This window comes from Filicampus tigris, chromosome 7 (genome assembly GCF_054856515.1).
Source record: "Filicampus tigris isolate MCC_2025a chromosome 7, RoL_Ftig_1.0, whole genome shotgun sequence".
NCBI classification, from domain to species: domain Eukaryota; kingdom Metazoa; phylum Chordata; class Actinopteri; order Syngnathiformes; family Syngnathidae; genus Filicampus; species Filicampus tigris.
Window position 1 is genome coordinate 13,750,155 of NC_141223.1, and position 25,940 is coordinate 13,776,094.

Consider the following 25,940-nt stretch of genomic DNA (forward strand, 5'->3'; position numbering starts at 1 on the left):
TTTTTTAGGTACCGTGAATAATTAGTCATTTTAAGATGAAGGGTGCAAAAGAAAAAAAGTGGCTAGGGAGAGACAATGGAAGGAAGGTATGAGGGAAGGCGATCAGGAAAGAAGAATAAAGTTACATTGAGAAATGAGAAGCAGGAATCAACAGAAGGAAGAATGTAGAGATGCATGACCAAAAAGAAAGAAAGAATGAAGGAAAGGAAGCAAGGACTGAAGGAAGGAAGGCAGAAAAATAGTTTTAAGTAAAGGAAACATGGAAGTAAGGATGCACGCATAAAAAGCAAATGAGGTAAAGAAGATCAGGAAGGAATAGATGCCTGGAAAAACTTTTAAATATAATATATAAAGATATATTTTAAAAGTGCATTTTTGACCCATCTGGTATCATTAAAAAGATAAAAATGAAACAATTTAATATTTATTTTTAATGAAACAAAAAAGCAAAGCTACACATAATGTGATAACAGGACCCCGCCCATTTTGCAAAGAGTCAAGGACAACTTTCTGTTGGGACAACGTGGCTTGTTTTCATTCCTTCATCACTCGGACATCAGACCACAATGGACAACTCCACCAGTGTGGCTTTCAGTGGATGGGAATATTATTATGGCTACGTGGATCCAGTGATTGTGGACCAAAGCAAGTTAAAATACAACAAATGTGAGTCATGTTGCAATTTTTTTCCCTTTTTGCACATAACCTAATCCAGCACCTCCTTCAGACTCCATCGTTATTGCATGTTGGATCACTCTGGCTGCCTTTGTGGGGGTGCTCTTCCTTTCCTTGAATCTCATGTCCGGCAGTGGGCGCTTACCATGGCGTGTGTGAGTTAAAATGTCACATTTCAATTAATACAGTAAACTCCCGAATACTCGCAGATTGTTTTAGGGAACCTATCCTAGATTATTTACCGAAAAAAAAAAAACATATTCTAATCAAAACACTAGTATCTCATACCATCTTTCTCCGCTGAAATGACATTCATACGTTTCATCTACCTAAAGCAGGGGTCACCAAGTCCTGTCCTCAAGGGCACCTATCCTGCACGTTTTCCATCTCTCCCCGCTGCAACACACCTGATTGAAATGATCAGCTCACCAGCAAGCTTTTCAGAAGCCTGATAACGATACAGATCATTTCAATCAGGTGTGTTGCATCAGGGAGAGATGGAAAACATGCAGGATAGGTGCCCTTGAGGACCGGACTTGGTGACCCCTGACCTAAACACTAGCAACAACATTTTGGGGAATTTTTTTTTTTTTAGAAAAAAATAATAGAATAGAAAATATAACAATAATAGAAAAAAATACAAAAAAAACCACTAGGTACTTAATATGGTAAAGCAGTAATAACATAATTTAATATAATGCAACGATGCTGATGCTAGTTTCATTAGCCCAATTCATCAATTACTTTCCAATTTGCAGCATTCGTATCACCTGCGAAGAGGGGATTCACTGTACAATAATGATCAAATACATAAAAACACAGGCCATACATTTGTCTCGTTTCATTGCAGGAGACGCAGAAGCCAAAGGAGGAACACATCATCCAGTTTAGTATGAGCATACAAAATAATTACTGGAACAAAAGAAGCAAATAAATGCCTTTTACCAAGTCTACAAATCGAAATAGTTTTGTCGCCTTTTAACCTGAGGATACACACATGAACGCACACAATAATATGTAGTCTTTACGTCTTCATGACGACAAACTCCTGACAGATGGCTCTGACGGCCAATTCATGCGCTTTAGTCCGCTTATGCCTGCCTGCGGTCACCATGGCAATGTGAGACAGGAAGAGTTGCGGCGAGTCAGCTCCGCCCCACATCTCGTGGATGTACAAAGACAGCAGAGACAGGCCCGCTTCTAAGAAAGGGAAAAAAATTAAGAAAACATGTATCGGTGTATTAGTAACCTCTCAGTTATGTTGTTGCCAAACTGACCGACCGATTTTTGACTAATTCAATACCCTCTGAGTTAAAACTGATTGTAACAAGGGGGGTTGCGTTTTCAAAGCTTTACCGCATTTCGTCTCATCTTGAGTGTCCTCTGGCCGGCAAGCAGATATGACCGCTCCATGCATCTCCGGAAGTGTTCCTTGCCTCTCCAGCAAGCGTGTCATGATGTGGGTGAACAAGCAGAAGGTTTCCCCCATAGGCGTGCGGCAGGCCTGATGGTAGAGACGAAGCAGGTCTGCCTTGGGGCCGGGATCGCGCAGTAGTGCATCCACGATCTCCTCGTGCGCCATCAGGCTCTCTTCCACCCAGCACAAGAAGCTCTTTGAGCGTTCCTCGTCGTACGTGTCGTCCACCAAGCACCTGAGGGACCACTTGGTGAGCAGGTGTGCCGTTTCCACAGCCAGACTCTCTGTGGGTTGTGGTTGGCCGAGCCCAAACACAGGACGCCAGTGCATAAAGATGCTGCCGAGAAACGATCGGCACTCGGTTAGTAGACTCTGCTGTCGTTCTTCTGTCTCGACATCCTCTGACGGGTTCTTCTTCCGCGTGCGGGTTTGGGAGCCCTTAGCCCGGGTCTTGTCCCTCACGGACCCCCCTGTATTAAAGCCATGGGAGAGGACAAATGATAGTCAATGGTGCCTTCCCATGCCACATAATACAGAACATAAAATAGAGACTCCAACTTTGGTGTAACCTCACTATAGTAATATGCTGTTGTTCTCTGTCATTCTCCCTTTTTTGTTCGGTACGACCGCATTTCCAATAAATATCATCACAATGCGAATTAACACATAGGTAGGGAATCACGATATATCTCCATTATTGCACAGCAAAACTGCGCTGGCATTAAAAGGCAAAAGCAGCCCAAAAAAAAAAAGGACTGAAATGGTTAGGAGTGAATGGAATCCTGAGGAAAGGTAACTAAAATATGTTTACAATTAATTTTTGTCGCGCGACCAATAGGGGGCGGCGCAGTAGCTTGACAAAGATAAAGTAAAAAGACCATTTTCTTAAGGTAGAAATGGATCGAGCGTCTTATATTATTTCAGTAGGGCTAGTTATAACTGCATCTCTAAAAGGGATATATGAACACTTTTGAATTGCTTATCCACAAATGGATGGCTCTCTGCAATGCCTGCCCAGTGCCCACCAATCAAGTGTGAAATTAAGCAACCCAAAAAAAGTATAATTGTGAGCCATGGCAATGAAATGCTGCCTCACTGAGTGAAAATACAATCGATGCTTTCACTGAATTCATGTGGGCTTACGTGCGCATCATGATTTGCACTCACTTCTTTTAACTCATTCACTGCCAGACATTTTCAGACCCTCTTTTACCCTAACGTTTGAAAAAAAAAAAAAAAAAAATACAAATACATTTCTGAGATTGAATGGCTGGACTGTAAAAAGACAAATAATTTGCCAATGGACGTAGTGAGCAGTGACTCATTTGAGTGGACCAGGACCGCCCCCTCAAAGCAGGCTGATTTAAGTCGGTTAAAGGGGTGACGTTACATGTAAAATAAGGTTACACAGTAACTAGTCCACAATTTATATGTGAAAGTGAAAAATGTAGCTTTTTCAAATGTTCAGCAGTTTTGTTACTATTTGCCAAATTTCTCATGAAGTATTCCAATAAACTGCACCTACCCAACAGTTCCTTGACTTTGTGCTTTTCACACAAGGCTTGTATTTGGCCCACGAGCAGCGTGTGTCCAGACATAGTGCTCCAACACAGCAGCAGAGCGAGAACCTCGGCCGAGGACAGAGCCTGAACTCGCAGCGTCAGTCGCTCGGCCTGTTCGTTGGCGCCGTGAGCGCTCGTCCGATGCTTGAGTATGGACGAGAGTGTCTGCAGCAACATGCTCAGCTGGGCGGCCTTCACGCCCAACCTGACCGTAGACAAACATCAGCATCCTTGACCGCGAGGTGCTTCTCACGTCAGCGCAATGTTTACCTCAAGCGGCGGCTGATTGTTAAAGCCACGCAGAGGAATTCGTTGATGAGTGTGAGTGGGAGACACTTCACTGTCTCTTGTTCCAACGTGGAAGTCTCCCCACTCTTCATGGGGGTCTCCTTTTTACCAAGGTTTGTAAACCACAACACGTGGAGCAGATCTATGATGGAGCCGAGCAAATGTTGTCCAAGGTTCCTGAGGGTGATAATGAACGATCACGTAAACAAATTTAAAGGACAAGTCAACCCCAAAATTGTCTTTTCAATATGTTCTATGCAGCCACACTAGTCTAAACTTGATATTCTGATCAATGTTGTGTTTGTGGGATACAAATTAAGCAGCAAAATCCATCTGTTTTTATCCATCTCAGGGGGCGTCTATTTTGTTACTTGCTGTCGACTGAAAATGACATCACAACCAATCACGGCGCAGCCAATCACAACCAATCACGGCGCAGCCAATCACGCATCACCTGTTTTCTGAAGCTGCGCCGTGATTGGTTGTTACCTGAGCCCTGAGCAACTGTGATGTCATTTTCAGTCGACAGCAAGTAACAAAATAGACGCCCCCTGAGATGGATAAAAACAGATGGATTTTGCTGCTTAACTCCTTATTCAACAATTGCAATATTAATCAGAATGCCGTGTTTAAACTAGTTGGGCTGCCTTGAAAATGTTATTGTAAAGAACATTTTTGGGTTGACTTCCCCTTAAAGAGTTAATTCTGGGATGGGAGTCTGTGTATCATTTGTTCTTTTTCTTTCCCATTGACAAACAAAACCAAAATAAGTGACAGATTTTGTTAGTTATTTTTAATCCAACACACAAAATGAAAAAATGCCAGATTTTTCATACTTCAATTTAAGGCTTGGATCAAAATTACCAAATGGAAAAAACGTCCATCTGTCTGAATTTGATTTTATTATTTAATTGGTTGAAATTATGTGAACTGGAAGTTTGGTAACAAGCATCGGTAAAGATATTACATCCGCCGCAATCAGTCCGGACCATGACCACGATACATCGAATAATCCATCAACCATATTATATTGAGGATAAATGTGTTTGAAGCCTTACTGGCATCTGACATGGATATGATTTCAGACCCATTGCCCCTATGGACCACCACGTGGATTAGTAGATTTGGGGAAAATGACTTCAACAACACCGTTACTTTCATTCTTCTTTCAACCATTGGGCAATGATACACAACAAACTGTGCCTCAGTTACGTATCCAAAATATATCGACTAATGCTCGTGACCAGACTTCTGGATCAAGTAAACACCACCAATTAGATACTACGCCCCACCCCCAATAAAAAACAACAGGAAAAAAAAAATAAATTCATTAGATTAAAAAATTGATCAGTCACAGTCATTTTTTAATCAGTTGAAGATGGAAATAAATAATTAATGCGTTAGCGGCCCCTGAGGCTCACCTTTTTTCAGCCATTTGTATAATCCACGTTAGAAGGCCACAGCTTTTGCTCAGGTCGTACGCTGCTCTGGTTACACGTGCCACCTGACACAACACCCTGATGATCTGCGCCTGGTGGACCAAGTCTGTCAGTTTTTCACCTAAATATTTCATTTGATGGCCAGCACAGCACTCGTGTGACCAATGAAGACTTGGTAGGGTAATCACTGGTTCTGTGCGTAGCAACTGGTAGGTTACATCGTGGTCAACCAAAATATCAATCATTAAAGGCAGCAACCATGATTAGTGAGTATTTGTCACATCCAGTCACAACACAATGGAAAAATGTATGCCAACTACCTGAGCGTGTTCGTCACACAAGGGGCCGCTGCCAAAGCCAAGAAGGCTGTGGAAAATGCCTTGCTGGTTGCATACGTCATAGCAGTGTCCGTCACTTATTCCTTCTTCCAGCACGCTCAGGATCCACTCTCGCTCTGTCTTGTGCTTCAGGACAAACAAACAAACAGTCAGTCCACCTTCCCATGACCCACAAACTAAAAAAAAAACACATCAAGGTTGAACGTTGGAGACGTAAGAGGGAGGTTGTTTGTGTCTTTAAAGCAAAATGCAGTCGTTTTTAACCATCTCTCGGGGCGGCCATTTTGTCTTCTGTCGACTGAAAATGACAGCACAACTGCTCACAACGACCAATCGTGGCTCAGTTTCAGAAAACTAGTCAGCCGTGATTGGTTGCTGTGAGCAGATGTGATGTCATTTTCAGTCGACAGAAGACAAAATGGCCGCCCCGAGAGATGGTTAAAAACGACTGCATTTTGCTGCTGATCTTATATTCCACAAATGCAAAATTAATCACATGCCATGTTTCAACTAGTGGGCCTGCTGGGAACATATTCTTGAAAAAAATATGTTTGGGTTGACTTCCGCTTTAAGGGGTTTCGCTGGGCGCTTTACCTCCAGGTCAAAGCTGTAGAAGAGCTTAAAGAACTCGGGCACCCTCCTCATGTCCAAACTCTGATGGGACAGCAGGAACCGATTCAGAACCACGTACATGTAGTCCTCTGTGGGAAAGAGGCAACACAGAGGGGAAACATCACTTACACAAACACAGATTGTAACGTGCATGCCAGGCCAGTAAGGAAACTTGACTGTCTGCCAACCCAAAAAGGGCAAAAATCAGACAAGTAAATCTTTTATTGCCTGTTAATAAAAACCTGTCTGTAGGCAATCCTTTCAGAATTTTGTCAAGTGTATTATCACACTTCTGCTAACTTACATAATACCTCCTCCACACTTCGTTTTCCCACCCACGATTTATATCATCACCAGATAAATAGATAAAGCAATAAATTGTGGGAAGGCTCTGTCTTCCATCCTGCGTGCGTGTGGCAAGGGATTATTGTATGCCAAAATTGTTTGAAGGTCACCCACCAGGTTTGAGCATCTGCTGAGTCACTTTGCTGATGTACGTGGTCAAGACAAAGGGCAGCCGCTGATTCTGCTGGCGAACTCCGTTCTTCACCATGTCCAGCAGGTACAGCAGCTGTTGGCCAGGAGAATTTAATCAGTGATTGTATTTTTTTTACCTTTTGAGATTACTTCCATTTTGTTTCCTTTACCTGTCTCTTCTCTCTGAAGCGAGCTGCCTCCAGGTGCTGGTAGAAGCAGCTCAGCACGTGGTACGCCGCCGCTCGCACCTTGGCGTCGTAGCTGCTCAGAGCCACCAAGGTCAGGCCGAGGGCGTGGGTCGAGACGAACTTGAAACAGTCCACCACAGACTCTGCCACAGGAGACAACGGTGAATGGGGAAGACGAGCAGCGATAGAAGCGAGAGTGGAATTCACTCACCTGGTCGGAGAATGGTGCTGAAGAGAGGAAGGAGGAAGCAAGGGTCGTACAAAGCGCTGAGGTCGTTCACAGCTTTGATGTAGAACAACTGCACTTTATCTGCCTGCAAATGTTCCCAAAAAAATCAGAGGAAAAAAAATCCAGAAAAAAACAGGAATAAAACCAGAAAAAAGAAAGAAAAAAAAAAAAGAATCTGCAGGTTCCAAATCGTGAGTATGCAGGTGACGTGGTGCATACACCTGGTCCTATACTGCCCTATACAGTGCTACGTGAGTAGGTCTCATAATTTTTTGCGTATTTGGAATGATATGCAGGTATGCAAATCATTCCAAATATGCAAATACAGTACCTGAATAACATTACAATGTGTAGTGAGTTAATTTTTGTGAAAAAATGCACAAAATGAGCTCTTGCTTTTAACGTAGGTTTGCTGTTCAGCAGTTTTGTGACGTCCTTTAATGGTAATTATTATGCACAAGAGCTTTAAGCACTGGGAAAAAAACAGAATGCTGTTATTTTGCTGTTTGCTTAAAAACATCTCTTGTTTAGGAAAGTGGATATTTTACACATGCATTATGAAAAATTAAATATATTAACTCATTAAGTACCAGACATTTTCAGACCCTCCTTTACCGTAACGTTTGAAAAAAAAAAAAATTAAATTCCTGGGATTGAATGTGAAAAGACAAGTAAATTAGTCAATGGCAGTGAGTGAGTTAAGAGCAGATTTTTTTGCACTAATACACATATTTTGTCCATACTTAAAATTGTATTTTTGTCATACATTTGGTTAGGAAGTGTGTGGTACTGTGTGTCGCCCCAGTAGCACTAATGAAAAATTCCGGCCCCCTCCAGCATTTATATTGCCCATCTCTGCTCTAAGTGATGGTCCACACATTTTTCTTCATATAAAAACTGTGCCGATCCAACAATTTCCCAAGCAAACCTGTGGCATAATCCTGCGTCGCTGTGGAAAATGCGCAATGGTTTGGAGCATCTTGTCAGCGTTGAGCAACGCCAGGAGGTCGTCCGACTGGGTCTGCTTCCACAGAGACGACCCTAAGCTCTTCCTGGTTTTGTGGTGCTCCAGAGCTGCTGGCCCCCAAATAATAGACCTGTGGAGGAAATTCCCCAAAGTGTGAGTGTGTACGAGCAATTAGTGAAATAAAGAAGAACAAATGGTACTCACTGAAATTTGAGAAGACTGACATTATTTTTTTCGTATTCCTGAAGGAGCAGCAGTATAGTCTGATCTGTTTGAAGAGAAGATGTGATGAAAAAATGATTGGACAATCAACACAATTCTTTGTTGCTGTTGTTGTATTAAAACAAAGGCTTTTGAATTAATTATTTATTTCAAATGTATGAAAGTTACATATGAAAGAACAACTACACAGACAAAAGTTAAACTAACATAAAAGTAAAATTTAAAATAAAATGAAATTGTACATATTCGAAAAGGAGTAGGAAGAAGATCTAGATCAAACCTCGTCCGAGATTACCTGTATTGCTGAGCGTGGCTCCGTACGCTCCTAAAAGTACTAAGAAATGATTCATGTTGCACACTGTTGGACATCTTCTCACCAGACAAAGGAGGAGCGACACCAAAGCTTCTGAAGAGCAACACAAAAAAAAAGTCCCACCATTCATTGAAAAGTCAGAAGTCAACTTTTCTATCATTCTGGAGGTATTTACGCACCTTTAGCCTGACTCCTCCTCGGATCGTCGTTGTCAGAGTCCAACATGGTGGGCAAGAACAAGGAGTGGCTGCTGGTCATCATGTGGAGGGTGGCTAACGGGATCAGACCACTTGGGAAATCGGCGGGGTGGTACATTGTTTCCAAAAGACTCCTCAGGGTGTTGAGGAAATTCTCATCTCTGTAGCGCCACCTGCAGAAGATCAAGTAGTAAATCATATTTCTTTGTAAAGCAATTTAAGGATAAATAATGACTCACTCACTTCAGTCCATTCTTCACAAAAGAGTTCCAGTCGGCTGCAGCAATGTCGTCAGTTGATGTCTGCACAGAGATGGCACACGTTCAAACACAAAAAGCTAAACTAACATTAAATGATTACATTTAATGATCAATTGAAAATAGAAAAGAATTAAAACTTCTTCGATTCATAATGTGCTTGTGAGTGTTGGTTAACCTACGATGAGTCCCTGCAGTCTTTCCAAGACACTCTGCTCTTGAGTGGAGGTGGTTGCGGCCTGATCTTTGGAGTGAATAAAATAAGCAATCAGGCACTTGAGGGCAGATGTGGTGATGCACTTCCTCCATGTGACTTCTTCTTCTGGACAGTCAGACAGCTTCTCTGTGATGACGTCTACCAGCTGCCACCTGACTAGGAAAAACGTGTAAAAATTGGACATGTTCTGAGCCGATGACTTGTAAGTGTGTGGTAAAAGTGACCTTTCAAAACTGTCTGCTTTTTGCAGGGCATCCGGCAGGTTATTCATCAAGTCCCTGATGTCACCGGCGTCTGCAGACAGCTTGATTAGAGTCGCCAATGCCTCAGCCACGGTAGTGGCTTCTGTCATGTCTCCGAGAGTAGACTGGATCAACTTGGACAGGAGATTCTTTTTCAGGGCCTTTAACACCGCTTGTAGGACTGCGGAAATATATCAAGGTGTAGTGTTACATAAGCACAACAAAGTAGAAGATGATTTATCAGGTAAAAACATATGGAAATGGTAAGGTACAGGTTAACTGTAACTGCAGCCATCTAGTGGAACAGTATTTAAGTGGTCTGGATGTCACTATATAACAGACGGGCAAAGATACATCATTTGTAGTAAATCACAGTGCACTAATGTGCCGCAGCCTCACAAAGCTCCCTGGCCGAAGTAATAACACAGCTAACAAGCGTACATTTTGTTGCTGTTTTAATACAAACCGTCTTTGGGCGTGGCCGGATCCTCTCTCCCCGCCACCAGCAAGTACGCTCTGATCAGGGGGAGGAAGTTTTCCATCTTGTCGGCCATGTTCTTGACATTACCCGGCTGCAGACACCATGTCTCAAAGCACAGCCGCTGCGTGGAGCAGTTGCTCACCAGCAGGTCTGCGATAGCCAGAGAGTCACGGAAAGGACGGCCGAGGCAGTGCTGCAGCACATCGGTGTGGACGAGACGGGCACTTGCGGGCTCGCCGGACAGCGTCTGAAGCAGGAAGGCCTCCAGTGCCGGGCTGGAGCAGGACAGCAGAAGCGTGCCCAGGCCGCCCAGGTGAGACTGCGACAGGAAGATGCCGTCGTCCCGGTGAAGATTCTCGGTGAGAATCTGCAGCGTGGCCTGGCCGTAGACACTCAGCTCGCCTTTTGCAGTAACAAGCCTCTCCTGCGGGAGGAGTAATAACGCTGACACTATATCTCTCACTTCGGAGAGGTCCATGTAGCCGTGCAAGGACAAGAGGGCCTGGACAGGTCTGGACTGCCTCTTAGGAGTCTGGGAACTCGTCTTCAGCAGCTCACTATGCACGGCTTTCTCGATAGCCTCAGCGTAGGGCGCTATTAGCTCCATGTGGCCTAGCTCACGCAGAGTGGGGGCACTCATCTTCAACAGGGTCGTGATGTCATCGCTCAGCTGAGCGCACATGTGCTTCAGTCGGATGATGTTCAGAGAGTGCGGGGGCAGGGTGGCCAGTTCCAGAGACAAATACCACTGCTCCACACAGGGATGCTTGAAGATGGAGCTCAAGGCTGAAAGAAGAATCTAATAACACAGAAGGAAACCATTAACTACAAGTCAACATAGGCTCCAGGGTACTTCCGGGTGGCAAAAATCAAATGAGACCCGCTGACTTGAACTGAATGACAAAAACTTGTGTTCAAGGTTACACCGCTAGATATACCCTATAAGGTTATTTTTTTTGTTTTGTTTTTTAGAATTACTTAAAAAAAATCTAAATTAAGCCAGTGGAACCTGTCGATGAGGAGGATAAATGGAGACAACGTTGTGAATACCTTTGCAGCACCAAACCTCACTTGCTGGCTCTGTAGAAGGCATTTTGTCATATGAAACATTTGGACGGGTTGCCTTCGAGTAACTTAGGAAAACATAATGGCTAGCCTGCTAACTATTGTTATAAAAAGAGCATGTCTATTCCATTCATTTGAGCAACAAAAAAATTACCCGGCCCCTCAATGATCATGCGTCTGAATTTCCATCATATTTATTTTGTCATTAATTTACCCGCTGAAATGTAAATTACATTGAAAATATCAAAAAATTTGAACGTTAACTTTACCAGCAAGGAGAACCTCACTCCATTCACTTTCCACCAATCTCTGGTTTTGGTCGAAACAAAAGTTATATTCAATCTATCATGTTGTACATTCCCCAAAATCTGAAATCTTAATTAAAGGTCTAAATGTGTTTTTGTTCCTGACCTGGTCTTTGTCGGCCTCCACAGTGCACGACAGGTCCATGTCCAAGAAGAGGTCCGATCCAATTTGGTTGTTCTGCTCTGTGGGCTGAGGGTCGGAGGGCATCCGCCAGCTTTGTAGCTTCAACACCAGATCTTGGAGTATTCGCATTAAGCTCTTCAAAATGTCCGAGCCAGTGTCTTTTGTAAACTGTGCAAGGTCGAACCAAAATGAGTGACATGAAAGAGCGCAATTACCGGAAAGTGTTTTTTGACCTCTCTTACTGTGCTAAAATTGTCCACTGCTGATCTGATGTAGAGTAAAATCTGCTTGATGGAAGGTAGATGCTCAGCGACCGACATGGAATTTATGGCAACCTCCACCTCTGTCCTGAAGGTGTCCTCCAGCATGGAACTCAGGCCATCCAGATATGTAGCTTTCATTAGAGCAGTGAAGGATGGTTTTAGGGTTTTGTCCGGTTGATATTCTGATGATTTAAACTGTAAGAAGAAAAAAAATGTAGTGACAACTTCATTAGGGCCCTACAACAATGGGGACTTTATTATACAACAGTTTTCACAACCCCCATTTATTATACCAGTGGACAGGAGAAACAACATAATGCAAAAACCTTTGAGAGAAAAAAACAAACAAAAAAAACCCATCAAATTAAACTCAGCCCTATAGTTTGGATTACGAACGTAATCTCGGGCAAACTGACCAGCTCAACCCGACACGGCTCCGGCAGCCACTTGGAGTAATAGTGGTGAAGCTGCACGATGGAGATGTGTGCAGAAACAGCGGCTTCAGAGGAGCAGAAGGATGCCAGCTCTTTGTCATACTGCAGCAGACCCATACATAGCGGCAACGGCTCACGCTGGCTGTGCAGGACGTGGCATAGCACAGCGGACAGGTACTCAAACACAGCCACTACAGGAGGTAACACACAGATACACTGTCTTTCAAAATCTGGGTCTTGCTTTCACATGGAAAAATAATTCTGGCACAGCTGGGAGATGAGGGTTGAGAATGGCAACCTGGGGAAAGGTCATTGTGCTGGGGGGAAAAAAAATCGATATGGCCTTGTTTAAGGAAACAATAAAAGGATTGGTTGAGAATGTTGAGCAGTAGAAATCATTCGAAATCAAATCATTCGAAATTATAACAATAATGGAAGTACTTCTCACCTTTGTCTGGACTAAGTTTGTTGCGGGCCTCAAGAGCGGCAGGGACGGCCACGCTGAAGGGGAACGTCTGAACAACAAGGTCCTCACTCAGAGGTGTTCCGAACTCGTCCACGTCGCCTTCACTGCCCTCCATGATGACGTCCAGCATATCCAGGACATCTGGCGGCAGAGAGATAGTGCTCTTCACACGGTGCACACAAACTGACCATCGCGCCGAAATGTGAATGTTTCCTCGACCCCGCAAATGAAAGTTAGCAAAGCTCCGACTGTTGGACTGGAACTTCTGGCAACAAAAGTGAGTACACCCTTGCATAAAAATGTACACTTATTGATTTACACATGGAAGGTAGATGCGTTTACATATTTAAAAGTGGGTTTGAATGAATTCAACCATTATGTGTCATACAGGTCATTCAACCACATAAAATGAGTTTGCAACTGTAATGTACTATAGATACGAGACAAGATAACAGTTAGCCTAGGTTTTGGCTTGTCTTAAGATGTAGCTACCCACATAGTCTATGTTGTTAAAATGTGCCTATATTCCATAACCTGTATTATTGTGCGCAAATGCCAAAATGTGAGTTTCATAATTGTGTAAAATGCAGTGTGCAAGGTCAGTCTGATAGAAGTGAATATGGTCGTTTATATAACATGAGTTCATGAATTTGTACATTCTAGATGCATGGTGTTGATGGTGATCATTTGTTATTCCAGTCTCCATTTGAAGTGAATTGCCGCCATCTTGTGGCATCTATGGGCAATTAAAAATACCCTTCTAGCTGGGCGTCAATTACTTGCAGATTTCCGCTATAAACGCCAGGGCTTTGTCCCTATCCTGTATACTTGCTTTGAGGAAAAAGGCATCACACAAGAGACCCTTAAGGGGCTAACCGTCGATATGGGACACGCAGACACTGGCAGCGTCTCCCTCCTGGCTGCTCAGGTTGGACTGCTGGTAGGCCGCCTCCTGCACCAGGCTGGCCACTTTATCTGTGTATATGTGTGAATGGCACACGAGCTTGACGAACACCTAGAAAGAGGAAATTGATCACTTATTCCCATTAATGGCATCATGAGCATTCTCCGAGGTCATGTAGATGTGCTTGCTCACTCTCTCCAAGAACTGGATGACCGTCTCTTGTTGGCTGGGCTCTACTCGGTCTAGCTGGTCCAGCCAGAGCTCAAGTTCAGCCCAAGTGTACTCAAACACACCGCTGTCCTTCAACACCTGAACACCACACAAGACCAGCACCATTAGTACTAGTAGTAAGAGCAATACTTAGTTTTTGATACATTGATGTGGATTGGTTGAAACAATTAAGGCCTAAAGTGCCTGGCTAAACATCTCAACCTGATGTTTTCCTGGAAATTCAACCCTGTAGCAGATAAACATAATTACAAAAGAAATTGAAAGCTTAGAGACGTGGCTTTCAAACTGGCCTGAGTTTATTCATCGTTATTGCTTCAATCAAAGATGTAAAAATAACTTCTTTTTTTTTTTTTTATCAGTGCAAGTGGAGCACCATTCTTATTTTTTTTTTAAATCGAGTGTTAAATATCATCCTTTATTCTGTTACAAAGCCGTCGATATCATCATTGTTTACAAACATATTGTATATCTTAACCACGACCAAATTTTTCTATCAAATCAACAATCCCCATTAAAATGAATTGAAATGCCATTAATCTGAGGGGAATCCATACAATTGTGAATAAAGATTTCTATATATATGTTGGTTATAGCCAAAAAGAATCTACAATTTACCATCACACTCACTGGCTTACAACTATGTTATGCGGTTGTCCACTTTGAAAATCCAGGAGCTACCTGGTGCGGTCACCCACAACAAAACACTTGCACCTTTCTTTTATGTGTGACTTGGCCACCTTTTAAACCCCTAGGCCCCTCCCCTAAACCAATTAATTCCCAAATTGACTGTTTTCTTTGTCAAAACACATCCATTTTACAAACAAAAAATATTCAAAATTATAGAAAAATATAATCGTTCAACCAGTCATAACCCTACCCCCTTGACTGCTCAAAAACAACAAACAATTATTTAACTTAAAAACCAGGTATTCCGCCATGATGTTCCAATAATGTCACACGGCGACGCCCTACGCATGACGCTACAAAACCCAGAAATAACGACGTGCTCGGTTTGACAGTGGCGAGTTGTGAATGATAGGCGGCTGCTGGAGAAAAGTTTGTGAAACACGAGGTTATGGAATGGAAAAAAAATGGCCAGACGGTGGCCACATCCCGCACGCCCAAGCCCACCGATGGATGGCCAACCAACAAAACACATGCGGACAGACTGAGTGGACGAACGGCTCGATGTACGGGTGTGCTAATGTGCGTATCGGATTAGGTTGGCGACACTGTTCTCCCCGCAGCACCTGACGGAGCCACTCCGTCACACAAGTTACCCACATCATTTTAGGGGCTGCCAAGCCAAAACAATGTTTCAAAAAATGGCAGCATCCATCCATCCATCCATTATCTATACCGCTTATCCTCACAAGGCATTTGAAACCTAAATAGGATTACCAGGACATAAATCTGGGTGAGAAGCGGGGTAGACCCTGAAGTGGTAGGCAATCAATTGCAGGGCACATAAACCGCTACATTGTGTGCCTTACTTTAAGAACCAGCATTCGAGTGGAGGTCTTCAGTTGGCCGCAGCGGCTGCCGACGAACATTTTGAGGAGCAGATAGAGCACAGACTTCTCATCGTTATCGGCTGCTTCCTGTGAAGAGAGAAAGGTGCAACTAAATTATGGCCAAACAAGAGCATGCAAGGAGCCCTGCTGAGGGTCACAAATTTGGCAGATGTCCATATGAATGCAAGTATTTTTTTTAAGTTTTGTGTTTGGAGCACCCAAAAAACACGATTTCCCTGAACTCTGGACTGCCCCTTCAAAACTAATTTCAATTCTTGGAGTATTTTGATGAAAGTAAGCCACAGACACGTTCTGTTTTGAAATGTGAATACAAGTGTATAATATGTCTCCTTTTCATGTTCTTCTTACCTGAAGACGGAACCATGAGAACTTGCTTGCAGGAAGGTCTAAGGCCAGCTGTAGTATCTGATGCTGCAAAACGGGTGCAACCTCCTCGTTCACGCCTCCCTCTGACACAATGCCTTCAGAAAATAGGGACTATTATTGGAGTTCTGACAGGTTAATAGTTAAAAATAAACATATAACATTACCTCTGAGGAGCTTGCTGAAATCAAATTTGCACTGAGTAACCAAGTGCGGCACAACCTTTTGGTAGAGACATACGACCTGCAGGATGAACGCTTTTAGCAGGACGACCTCGGGTGTCTCAGGAGCTGCAATACATATTTTGTCCGCTTAATTATGAGGATTCAATTAGAACATGGGTGGCTAACCTTTGTAAACTAAGCCCCACTTAAATGACTTTTTTTTAAATCTTTAGTTTATTAAATATGCTAAAGCCAATCCAATAAAGATGAATTACAGACTTTTTAAAACCCCTTTTTAAGGTCGCTTTTAAACAACCCTAAAATTATGCCACAATATTTCAGAAATTTTCTGAGATGTTTTTCATGTCCTATTTTGGGAATTTATACCTCTCTGAATTATAGTGCAAGAATAAAAATATGCAGTAATCCCTGGGTATTTGTGAAGATGCTTTGTAACTTGAAACTGAGCTCTCATATTCAGCTATTATGTTGGATCTCTTTGGTGGGCTGCGGATGCGTTCGCCTTGTAAAGGCTGCAGCTGCTGGTTGAGTTCTGTTGTAAAAGTCTTTCTTATGCTGAGTGTTTTTCCAGTTTCATACTACACCTTCCCCTTCAAAGGGGAAGTCAACCTAAATATATTTTGTTTCATGAATATGTTCTATGAAGGCCCACTTGTTGAAAGAAGGCATTCTGATAAATATTGTGTTTGTGAAATAAGAGTTAATCCACCCTTTTTTCGTCATCTTTGGGGGCGGCCATTTTGTCACTTCTGTCAACTGAAAATGATATCACACTAGTGTCTCAGGGCTCAGGTAACGGACAATCACAGCTCACCTGTTTTTTCTGAAGCTGGGTCATGATTGGTCATTATCTGAGACCTGACACACTGTGATGTAATTTTCAGTCGACAGAAATGACAAAATGGCCGCCCCCTGAGATGGTTAAATGCGGGTGGATTTTGCTGCTTAGCTCATATTCCAAAAAGGCAATATTAATCAGAATGCCTTGTCTCTACTAGTGGGCCTGCACAGAACATATTCTGGAAAGAAATATGTTTGGGTTGACTTCCACTTTAAAGAGGCATAGCTCGAGCCCTGTTTTTTTCTCCTGCCCCTTCCTAGCGTTTTCCTTTTCACATCTAGGAACTCAGGTTGCTAAAAGCGAATCGACAGGCTTTCCTGTTCTGTCTCCCTCTGTTGGTCATTGTTTTTCATGTTTCTTGGATGGGTTGTGCTTATTAGGTCAATTTCGTTGCTCTGTACTCGTGTGCATATGCAATGAAAATAAAGATCCATTTATTCACACTTTGCAAATATACCTAATAAACTGGCTTGGTCCTCTTTATCCGTCCGTTGTGCATTCTCTTCCTTGTTTGTCTTACTTCCACTTTCACTTTTGTCCTTCTTGCTGAGCGACTGCCACTTTGACACGACGCTCGTCATATCTGGCAAAATCTAGCAAAAGCAAAATGACTTTAAAAAGGAGGTGGTCAATTTGAAGGTATCACAATGACGTTTTATTGCGTTAACCTTGCAAAGCATCTCTCTGTACTGCTGCACCAGGTCGGCCATCATGTCCGGTGTGTACACCTCTGAGCGGTGGTCCACGAGGAACTCAATGTTCTTGTTGGCTTTCTTCAAGATGAAGCTCATCATGTTGACGGTGGCGAATTGCATCGCTGTGTTGGCAAACTATCAAAAAAAGACACGAGTGGATTATTGGTCGAGTTCAGTGATTCTCAGTTTGGTAAGTAGGCTTCCTCTAGTTGTATTTAGTGCATGGCAAAGTTCCTAGCAATGACTAATGAAACTATCATACCTCAAATGCCATCTTACAACCAAGTGCATGACACATAAGGACGAATGAGTGCATTTTATTCCCACCAAAAACATTCAGTTATATTTAACATTTTAATACTATACATATGCAACACTAAGCTTTAACAACTGTTTGCTTTCTAAACATTTATTTACTGTACTGCGAGTGCGGTGGGATGCTTACATTGAGGCCCTGGGTGAAGAAGGCCTTGTTGCAGACAGGAGGCAGTGAGATCACCGTGATCATGGAGAGCAGGCGAGGGAGAGGAACCAGCTCGCTGGTTTGGAATATAACACTAATGTCCGGCTGGGCCTCGTAGATCTGACGTGAAAGGAGCCACAATGATATTGAAGGTATTAGTCAAGAAAAAAAAGCACATCACTCTTCATTAGGTGCACCTACAGCAGCTAATTAGAGACAATATATGAACTGTGCACAGCACAAGTAACAAAATGTTTATTGGCGTGATTGTAGTGTGGTGTAGTACTGATACACTGCAGTTCTACGCCACACTACATACAAATAGTAATGATAATGGGAGCTGCTCGTATTATGAAAGTAAAAAAATAAAATGGCCAACAAGTTCAAAAAGAATGAACAAATACATGAAGATAAAAAAAAAAAAACACTGGAAACATGCTGAATAACTTCACTCAATTTAAAATTTCACAAAAAAAAATTATTATTATTTTAGATTTAAATTGTCAATACATTTGTTGAAACATTATTAAATTATTTTTGTATTTACCTTTTACATTTATTCTCCTTATTTTGCTTTAATAACATTAATATATCTGTTTTCACTTTCCTTTCTCCATATTCTTTTTTGTATGAAAGAATATAATTTATTCAATTTTACAGTTTTGTGTTTGTGTATTTTAATCATTTTAAATTGAACTAAATTGACAATAATAATAATAATAATAATGTGAAAGTGTTATGGTGTACCATAACGAATACAAAATGAATGAATACAAATATAAAAATACAAAATAATGTAAAACAATAAAACAGAATTATATTTTTAAAAAACATTCAATACATTAACTTAAAAAATATATATATATTTTCTTTTTCTGTATTGTTTTACTTTTACGTTGTGTCTCCTTTCCTGTAGCACACTTATGCCATTGTTTTCTATTCCTATTTATTAGGGATGTAACAATTCACTGAGGCCCCGATTTGATTTTCAGTTCCTGATTCGATTCGATTCAATTTTTAAAAAATAGCTGCCATGCTTGTCTCTCTGCACGAGTATGGTGCTGCAGCCATCCACAAACGCAATACGCAATGATGTTTGGAGCAAGCGTGTCAAGTAGGGCTGCCACGATCAATTATTTTGCTAGTCGACTAATCGCAAAAATCGTGTCATAATAAGACCATTGGGAGCTTAGAGATATAATTATTTAAGGAATGGACAAATGAATAATAAAGACAATTAAGATGAAGTAGAATGAAGTACATTCTATTTGTATTAAACTTTGCTGCTTGTACTAGCATTCTTGACACTTGTGTATAATTGAGGGAGTAACTTACTGTAAATTGAAGACAATATTGTGTGCTTTACATACTTATCTTTTCTCTGTCTTTTCTCTGGGATCGGCCATTTGTGACAAATGACATCACAACTGCTCAGGGCTCAGGTAACGACCTATCACAGCTCACCTGTTTTCTGAAGCTGAGGTTTGATTGGTCGTTATCAAACCCTTGAGCATCTGTGCTGTCAGTTTCAGTCGACAAAAGTTACAAAATGACCGCCCCCTGAGATGGTTAAAAATGGGTGGATTTTGCTGCTTAACTCGTATTCTACAAAACACAATATTCATCAGAATGCTGTGTTTGAACTAGTGGTCCGACATAGAACATATTCTTGAAAAAAAGATGTTTGGGTTGCCTTCCCTTTAAAAATTAGGAGGAACATAATTTTTAGCACTGTAAATCAGTATATTCTAATGACCAATGGGTTTGTTGCAAATAGGTCATGTTAGTGCTGTGATGTCCGAGTACATAAAGGCAACACTGTGCATGTGGTCGAGAGTGACCGTGAAGTAGCACATGCTCTTGGCACCCTAGTGTCAAGTCAAGTAATTTACACAATGTGTGTATGCAGTTTGTTTCGATCAGAGATATGAGAGAGCAGCTATGTTTACCGTGGCGTTGCCAATCAATTATTTTATTTTTTACAAGGATGCATATTTTCAGCAGTTTAAATCGATTTTCAATGAATCCTTAAATCCCTACTATTTACATTGCTTTTCTGCATAAATTATACAGAATTTTAGTGTCAATTATTTTATGATATATTTGTACGTATATTTTCACCTTCTTGAGCAGCCTGACATTGTCCTGCCAAGCACTTTTGAGGCGGGGCAAGTACGAGTACTGCGTCTCCTTGAAGTATCGCGTGAGGACGTCCGGACTGGCTTTGAGCGTGCGGACCACCAGCTCGGCCACCAGCTCGTCCTCTGTCGCCTGCTTCAGTCCTACCAGGAACTGAAGCAGCACAATGTTGCCGGCTCTGTGGAGAAAGCCCAGATTGTTACCAACAGTGTGTTCTGTGCTAATGTAGATAGCAAAACGCAGAGCTGGGCATTGCCTATCTGCCACAGAGTTCCCGCCTGCATATTTAAACGACCCATGTGGTCCGAGTCAACCAAACAGCGTCGAGAACGGACTTAACCCGTACCACGTCACACGCAGGTGCCGCACTCCTGACACACGGCCGAGTAAGGAAAATATTAAAAATGAAACAGTGTTATGTACCTTGCGGTCCCACAGACGCAATGACATGTGCCCCATATTGTTTTCATTTCACCGATTACCACGGTGTGCGTGTCAGTTGTTTTTGTTTGATATGTTTTCTTTGTTTGGTGGTGTGTCTGCTCGTGCGGCGCCTGTGTGTGACGTGAAGATTACGTTCTTGACGCCGATTGGCTGTCGCCGACGAGGGATGGACTGGGACCACATGAGTCGTTTAAATATGCAGACGGGAACTCTGTGAGGGTTAGGCGATGTCCAGCTCTGGTAAAACGTAATACTTGCCTGCCAGCTGTGCCGAAGCTGGCATCGTGGAAGCTGATGCCGTACTTTCGAGAGCAACACACGTCCAAAAGGAAACTGTGTGCCATCTCCCGCACCACTGATATCCCGGCATTTTCAGAGTCATCCTCCATCTTTTAACAAAGAAATATAATTTAGACAAGCACTTGAAAATGGGTGGAAAACTTCTGGCCAATTTCCATAGGAATGTAAGATAGTGAAGTTTTGAAATAATCTAAATTGGTAAGTTTCCGTGGCAATGATAGGGAATTAAGTTGAACTTGCTGGGAATTGAAAAGATAGCTTTTGACTCGCAACACAAAGCAAAGAAATTGACCAAGTCTGATCTCGAAAAATGTGTACGTTGAGGTACTGGGTGCATGAAATGTGGCTGTTTGAGTATGGCTTATGCTAAAGTATATTTTATCCAACTATATTTAAGTTCACTGCTGACTGCAACCTTCAATTTAGTAATTCCTGGTTTATTCCCTTTAATTCCCATTTAACGTTTCCAACTTTTGAAAATTCCCACTACATTGTAAGCCTCCTACCCAAACCACTGGGCCACAGACTGGTACTGGTGTGTGAGTCCACAAGTGCGCAAAAATGAGTAAGAAACACACCTCACTGGGGAGTTTATTTAGAAAGAGGTAAAGATAAAAAACATGAGGATAAGAGGATGCTATAACGACAGATAAAAAAGAATTTAAGAGACAATATCAGCAGTCCTAATTAGAACCCATGTTTATCGCTAATGGTGATTCTAAAGCACTTCATACTGCCTTAAAAAACGGAGAATTTATTCCAACATTCATTCCATTTCCAACATCCGATCTCTGTGAAGCAGGGTTTTCTGCAATGATGGTGTCCTCAACAAAATCATAAAATAAAATAGAATTGTATCATATTACCCCAAGATGGGACCGGCTTGTTGAATAAATTTTTTTTTTTTTTTAAACTCCCTCCTTCCCTTTTTACAACAACTACATTCAGTCTAACGGCTCAAGCAGTATTTTAGTAGTATTACCGGTAATTTGTATTTATTACGTGAAATTGGTCTGTGTGACACGAAAAAAGTTGGGATTGCTGATTCCGACCAACACCAGCAAAGCTTTTATTCAAATAAGAAAAAATCTCACTTCATTCTCATCTGTGGTGGCATCCACGATCCCATTCCATTTATACAGGGACGTGATATTGGCCAATACTGCGGCTGTGAAAAAGCGCACCTTTTGCGTTTTACTGATGGCCTTGTTTAACACAACCTGCAATGAGACACAACACGGAAGCATCATCAAAAAACAAACAATTTCAGTAAAATGAATCATTAGCTTGTTTGTGCCGGATGCGGGTTTACTCAGAGGCACTATTAATGGTGTCCGGTGAGTGCCGACTCCTATATAACACGACCCAGTTATTAACCCAGTTAAAATACATTGCAAACGTGTGCAACCACATTGTCTCACTTGTTGATTTTCACTTTGGCAATTAAAAATATTTTATTTTCAAGCATTTATTTCAAAGCATGTTTTTTCTTGGTCTCGTTTTTTTTATGCCACAAAATCCTGACATCTGAACAGGGGTGTGTCGACTTTTCGTAGCCACTGTATGTACCGAAATAGATGAACATTTACATACTCTGGTCTTCAGCGTGGACAAAATCAGATTGACTATGGACATCCTGTCCTCCTTCAGCCCTGTGCTCAGAATCTCGGGCAGAAGCTCTGTCGCAACACATTAACACATTAGCAACAGGCCTGAAAACAAGTTGCTTGGTGATTATTACTCCATGCTTACCTTGGACCTCTAGTATCTGTCCAACTGTTGCGTTGTCCCCTGACACCAAAAAAGAGAGGGCAAACTGGATGAAGGCCATGCGAATGTCGGGTCCGCCCTGCAAAAAGGAAAGAAGACCAAGCATTTTCCATACAGGAAAATGGAAGAGAGAGTGAAAGTGAGTGATGTGAAACATACTAAAATCAATCCAATGTGTTAGATGTTTATGGTTGCAAAGCGTATTGAAAGGGGAAAAAATAATCTTCTGAGCTTTGTGATATCGGTGACCGAACCAAAAGTTATTAGCACTAATGTGAAATCTTGGAACATTAACAATGTATTTGATTGTTGAATTAAAAAGGGAACATTTAATTGCTATATTGTTAGGTTAATAAAAAATATCCAATATTGTGGAATATCCAACAATGTAAATAAACGTACTGCAACGTCTTGTAATGTTCCACTCTGAAGAATTACAGACACAGTAAAACAAAACATTTGTGTCACAGACTTCAAATGGTTCTGTTGGCAAAACATTTTCACATGCGTTACAACTCCAGGTAGTATAAATGATGAGAGATGTGTGTAGTTGGGAAAACTTGATTATCTCTCGATTTCAAACCCAAATGTTTTCAGTCTATGGCCAAAAGAAAGCAACAGGCTACACTGTTCCAATACTTTTGGAGGAGGGTATATTTGCATGTAAAAGATGCTCCTAATCAAATAGCTTTTTTAGTCTTCTCACCTTCTTATCTTTCCTCCTGGCCAACCCAGCGAGGGACTTATTCATGTAAATGTGACTCAGGATCTGTCTGGCAGCTTCGGGCCCTTGAGATATGGAAGCCGACAGGAAGCTCAAGCACTGACGAACTAATCTGTGGAAACAAACACTGTCATCATATTATCTCCAGTAAAATCTTTCGTGAGTTGCTTATGTCTGGAAACATGTCTCTGAACAAGCCTTTTGCAATTTTGCCCAATTGTGATAATTACTGGTGCCACACTGAGTTTCTCTGCCCATGACCTGGAAGCTAGGCTGGGTGAAGATACGTATGCTAGCCGCCAAAAGCTACTTTCCACTATGTTCCCAGCAACCATGATATTTGTTTTCTAGCCACAATATTCACAATCCCTCGCGTATTTTGAAAAAAGGATGACATACATGTTAATAAGACACCAGTGAATTGTTTGGCTGAATGCTTTTACAGGTCACCTTTAACCCATTAAGGATGGGAGTGCATAACCGTCTTTCTACCCTTAAAGCCTGGACCGCTTAATTGCGTCCTTCTACCCTTAAAGCCTGGACCGCTTAATTGCGTCTTTCTACCCTCAAAGCCTGAAGAGCATTACATAATTTTCTTTTTTTAATCCAATTTTTGTTCTCGTAACCAATGAAATGCATCAGAATATACACGTGACGGTGTCGTGAGCCCGCAGAGGATGTTTTGTAATTCTTTCGAGTCATAATGGCGGACGCCATCAATCACGGGAGCTTTGAAATGAGTAACGGCAGTGATATAGACGATGCATTTGTGGACTTTGAACTAGTAGAACCAGTCGAACGTGATATATGGTTAAGATATATGTTTGTAGACAATGACAATATTGACGTCTTTGTGACAAAATAGAGGATGGTAATTACCACTTGATTATTAAAATCAAAAATAGTGCTTCTCTTACACTGACACTTTATTTTTACATCTTCGATTGAAACAGTAAAGATTAATAAACTCGGGCCTGTGAGCAAGCCACATGTCTAAGGTCTCAAAATCTTTTGGAATTATGTTTCTGTCTGCTACAGGGGATGAGATATTAATTATTTTGTAGGTGTTGAATTTTGGGGAAAACTTCAGGTTTTCAAGGGTAATTCCAAAGACGACCTTAGGTTTTGGGGAGCTGTTGAGCCAGGCACTTAAGGCCTTAAAGGGTTAAAGCAAAGCCATTTCTGCATTCATTCATTTGCAGTCATGCGACAGACCTGTGATTTTCGGAATGAAAGCAGCCTTGAATCAGCTTCATGTGACTGGAAACGGTCTTTTTCACAATAGCGTTGCCCACCATGTTGAAGTGGGACAGGTCACTGGCGATTCTCAGAAGGATCATCTCCAGACTCTCGAAAATCAGCACCATCTGTACAGCGAGGATACGTCATACGAGGATACGTGAGACGTTCATTTAGGACACAGTGAAGTACGATATTAAGTCCAAGTCACCTCTCTCTCAGTTTGCTTCTCTCCTTCCAGCAATTTGAATATTTCTGCACACTCCATAGAGATTTTAATGTAACCTTCAACGACATCATACAAGCCGGCTGATGGAAAGTTCTTCGCGGTTGTTATGAACGTCTGAAGTCCTGGAGACGAATAATGATAAACATCAGTTCCTTGATACTCTTATGATTAATAACAACATGTTTTTGAGGTAAATGACTTAATTTACCCTTCATGGCTGTGGTGGGGTCCCTCAGCATGCTTTTAAAAAGAGTCCCGTTAAACTCTGTCATCTTTTCTTTCTTGGCCGCCGTGTTGGGCTCCGCCGCGTCCTCATTCGGACGCTTTTTACCCATGTTTAAATGTCGACACTAACTAAATAATGCAAAATCAAAAGCTCTCGTTAAAGTGCCATCAGAGTAGAACTTCCATCCACGTTGCGGTGTAAACAGAGACAACCGGGTCTATGGGATTGTCACCCGGTAAGAAACAATGACTGATTGCAGAATAGTTCCGCAGGGTGGCCGACAAATCGTCAACTAAAATTTTATGTATACAAACATTTTGAAAAAAATATCAGCAGAGGATCCGCTTATAATATAATATAATATAATATAATATAATATAATATAATATAATATAATATAATATAATATAATATAATATATGATATGATATGATATGATATGATATGATATATGCTATGATATGATATGATATGATATGATATATGATATGATATGATATAGTATAGTATAGTATAGTATAGTATAGTATAGTATAGTATAGTATAGTGTAGTGTAGTGTAATATAATATAATATAATATAATATAATATAATGTAATGTAATATAATATAATATAATATAATATAATATAATATAATGTAATATAATACAATATAATATAATATGATATAATATAATATAATATAATATAATATAATATAATATAATATACTGTAATATAATTAGGGCTGTCAAAGTTAAAGCGTTAACTATGGAGATTAATTAAAATTTTATAACGCATAAAAAATTTACTCAGTTAATTCAATTTTATTTCCTTCCTGTAGCAGCTGGCCTCTGCTCACTTTACAGCCAAACTTGGAGGAGAGTCACTGTC

The 25,940-nt window shown here is 41.3% G+C and overlaps 1 protein-coding gene and 1 long non-coding RNA gene across 2 annotated transcripts; one reads left to right on the plus strand and one right to left on the minus strand.

Moving 5' to 3' along the window:
- Positions 1-550: 550 nt before the first annotated feature.
- LOC147144847 (uncharacterized) lies at positions 551-8,359 on the plus strand. The gene is made up of 3 exons (XR_015087483.1): positions 551-666; positions 6,782-6,893; positions 6,998-8,359. It is a non-coding gene; the product is annotated as an uncharacterized LOC147144847 (long non-coding RNA).
- On the minus strand, positions 1,347-25,312 carry urb1 (URB1 ribosome biogenesis homolog). Its single transcript, XM_086035959.1, has 39 exons — positions 25,049-25,312; positions 24,823-24,962; positions 24,588-24,739; positions 23,355-23,484; positions 22,631-22,727; positions 22,472-22,557; positions 21,973-22,098; positions 20,837-20,967; positions 20,117-20,312; positions 17,978-18,115; positions 17,506-17,667; positions 17,295-17,430; positions 15,979-16,101; positions 15,797-15,909; positions 15,407-15,514; positions 13,875-13,991; positions 13,655-13,793; positions 12,761-12,919; positions 12,295-12,503; positions 11,858-12,073; positions 11,598-11,783; positions 10,107-10,920; positions 9,623-9,821; positions 9,364-9,550; positions 9,168-9,226; positions 8,907-9,097; positions 8,710-8,820; positions 8,397-8,460; positions 8,154-8,322; positions 7,208-7,310; positions 6,979-7,139; positions 6,791-6,902; positions 6,314-6,420; positions 5,702-5,845; positions 5,364-5,473; positions 3,925-4,119; positions 3,618-3,859; positions 2,032-2,562; positions 1,347-1,875 (listed from the first exon to the last, which is right to left on the minus strand). Exons 1-39 carry the CDS (start codon positions 25,173-25,175, stop codon positions 1,700-1,702), a joined length of 6,666 nt encoding a protein of 2,221 aa, XP_085892085.1. The 5' UTR covers positions 25,176-25,312; the 3' UTR covers positions 1,347-1,699.
- Positions 25,313-25,940: the final 628 nt, after the last annotated feature.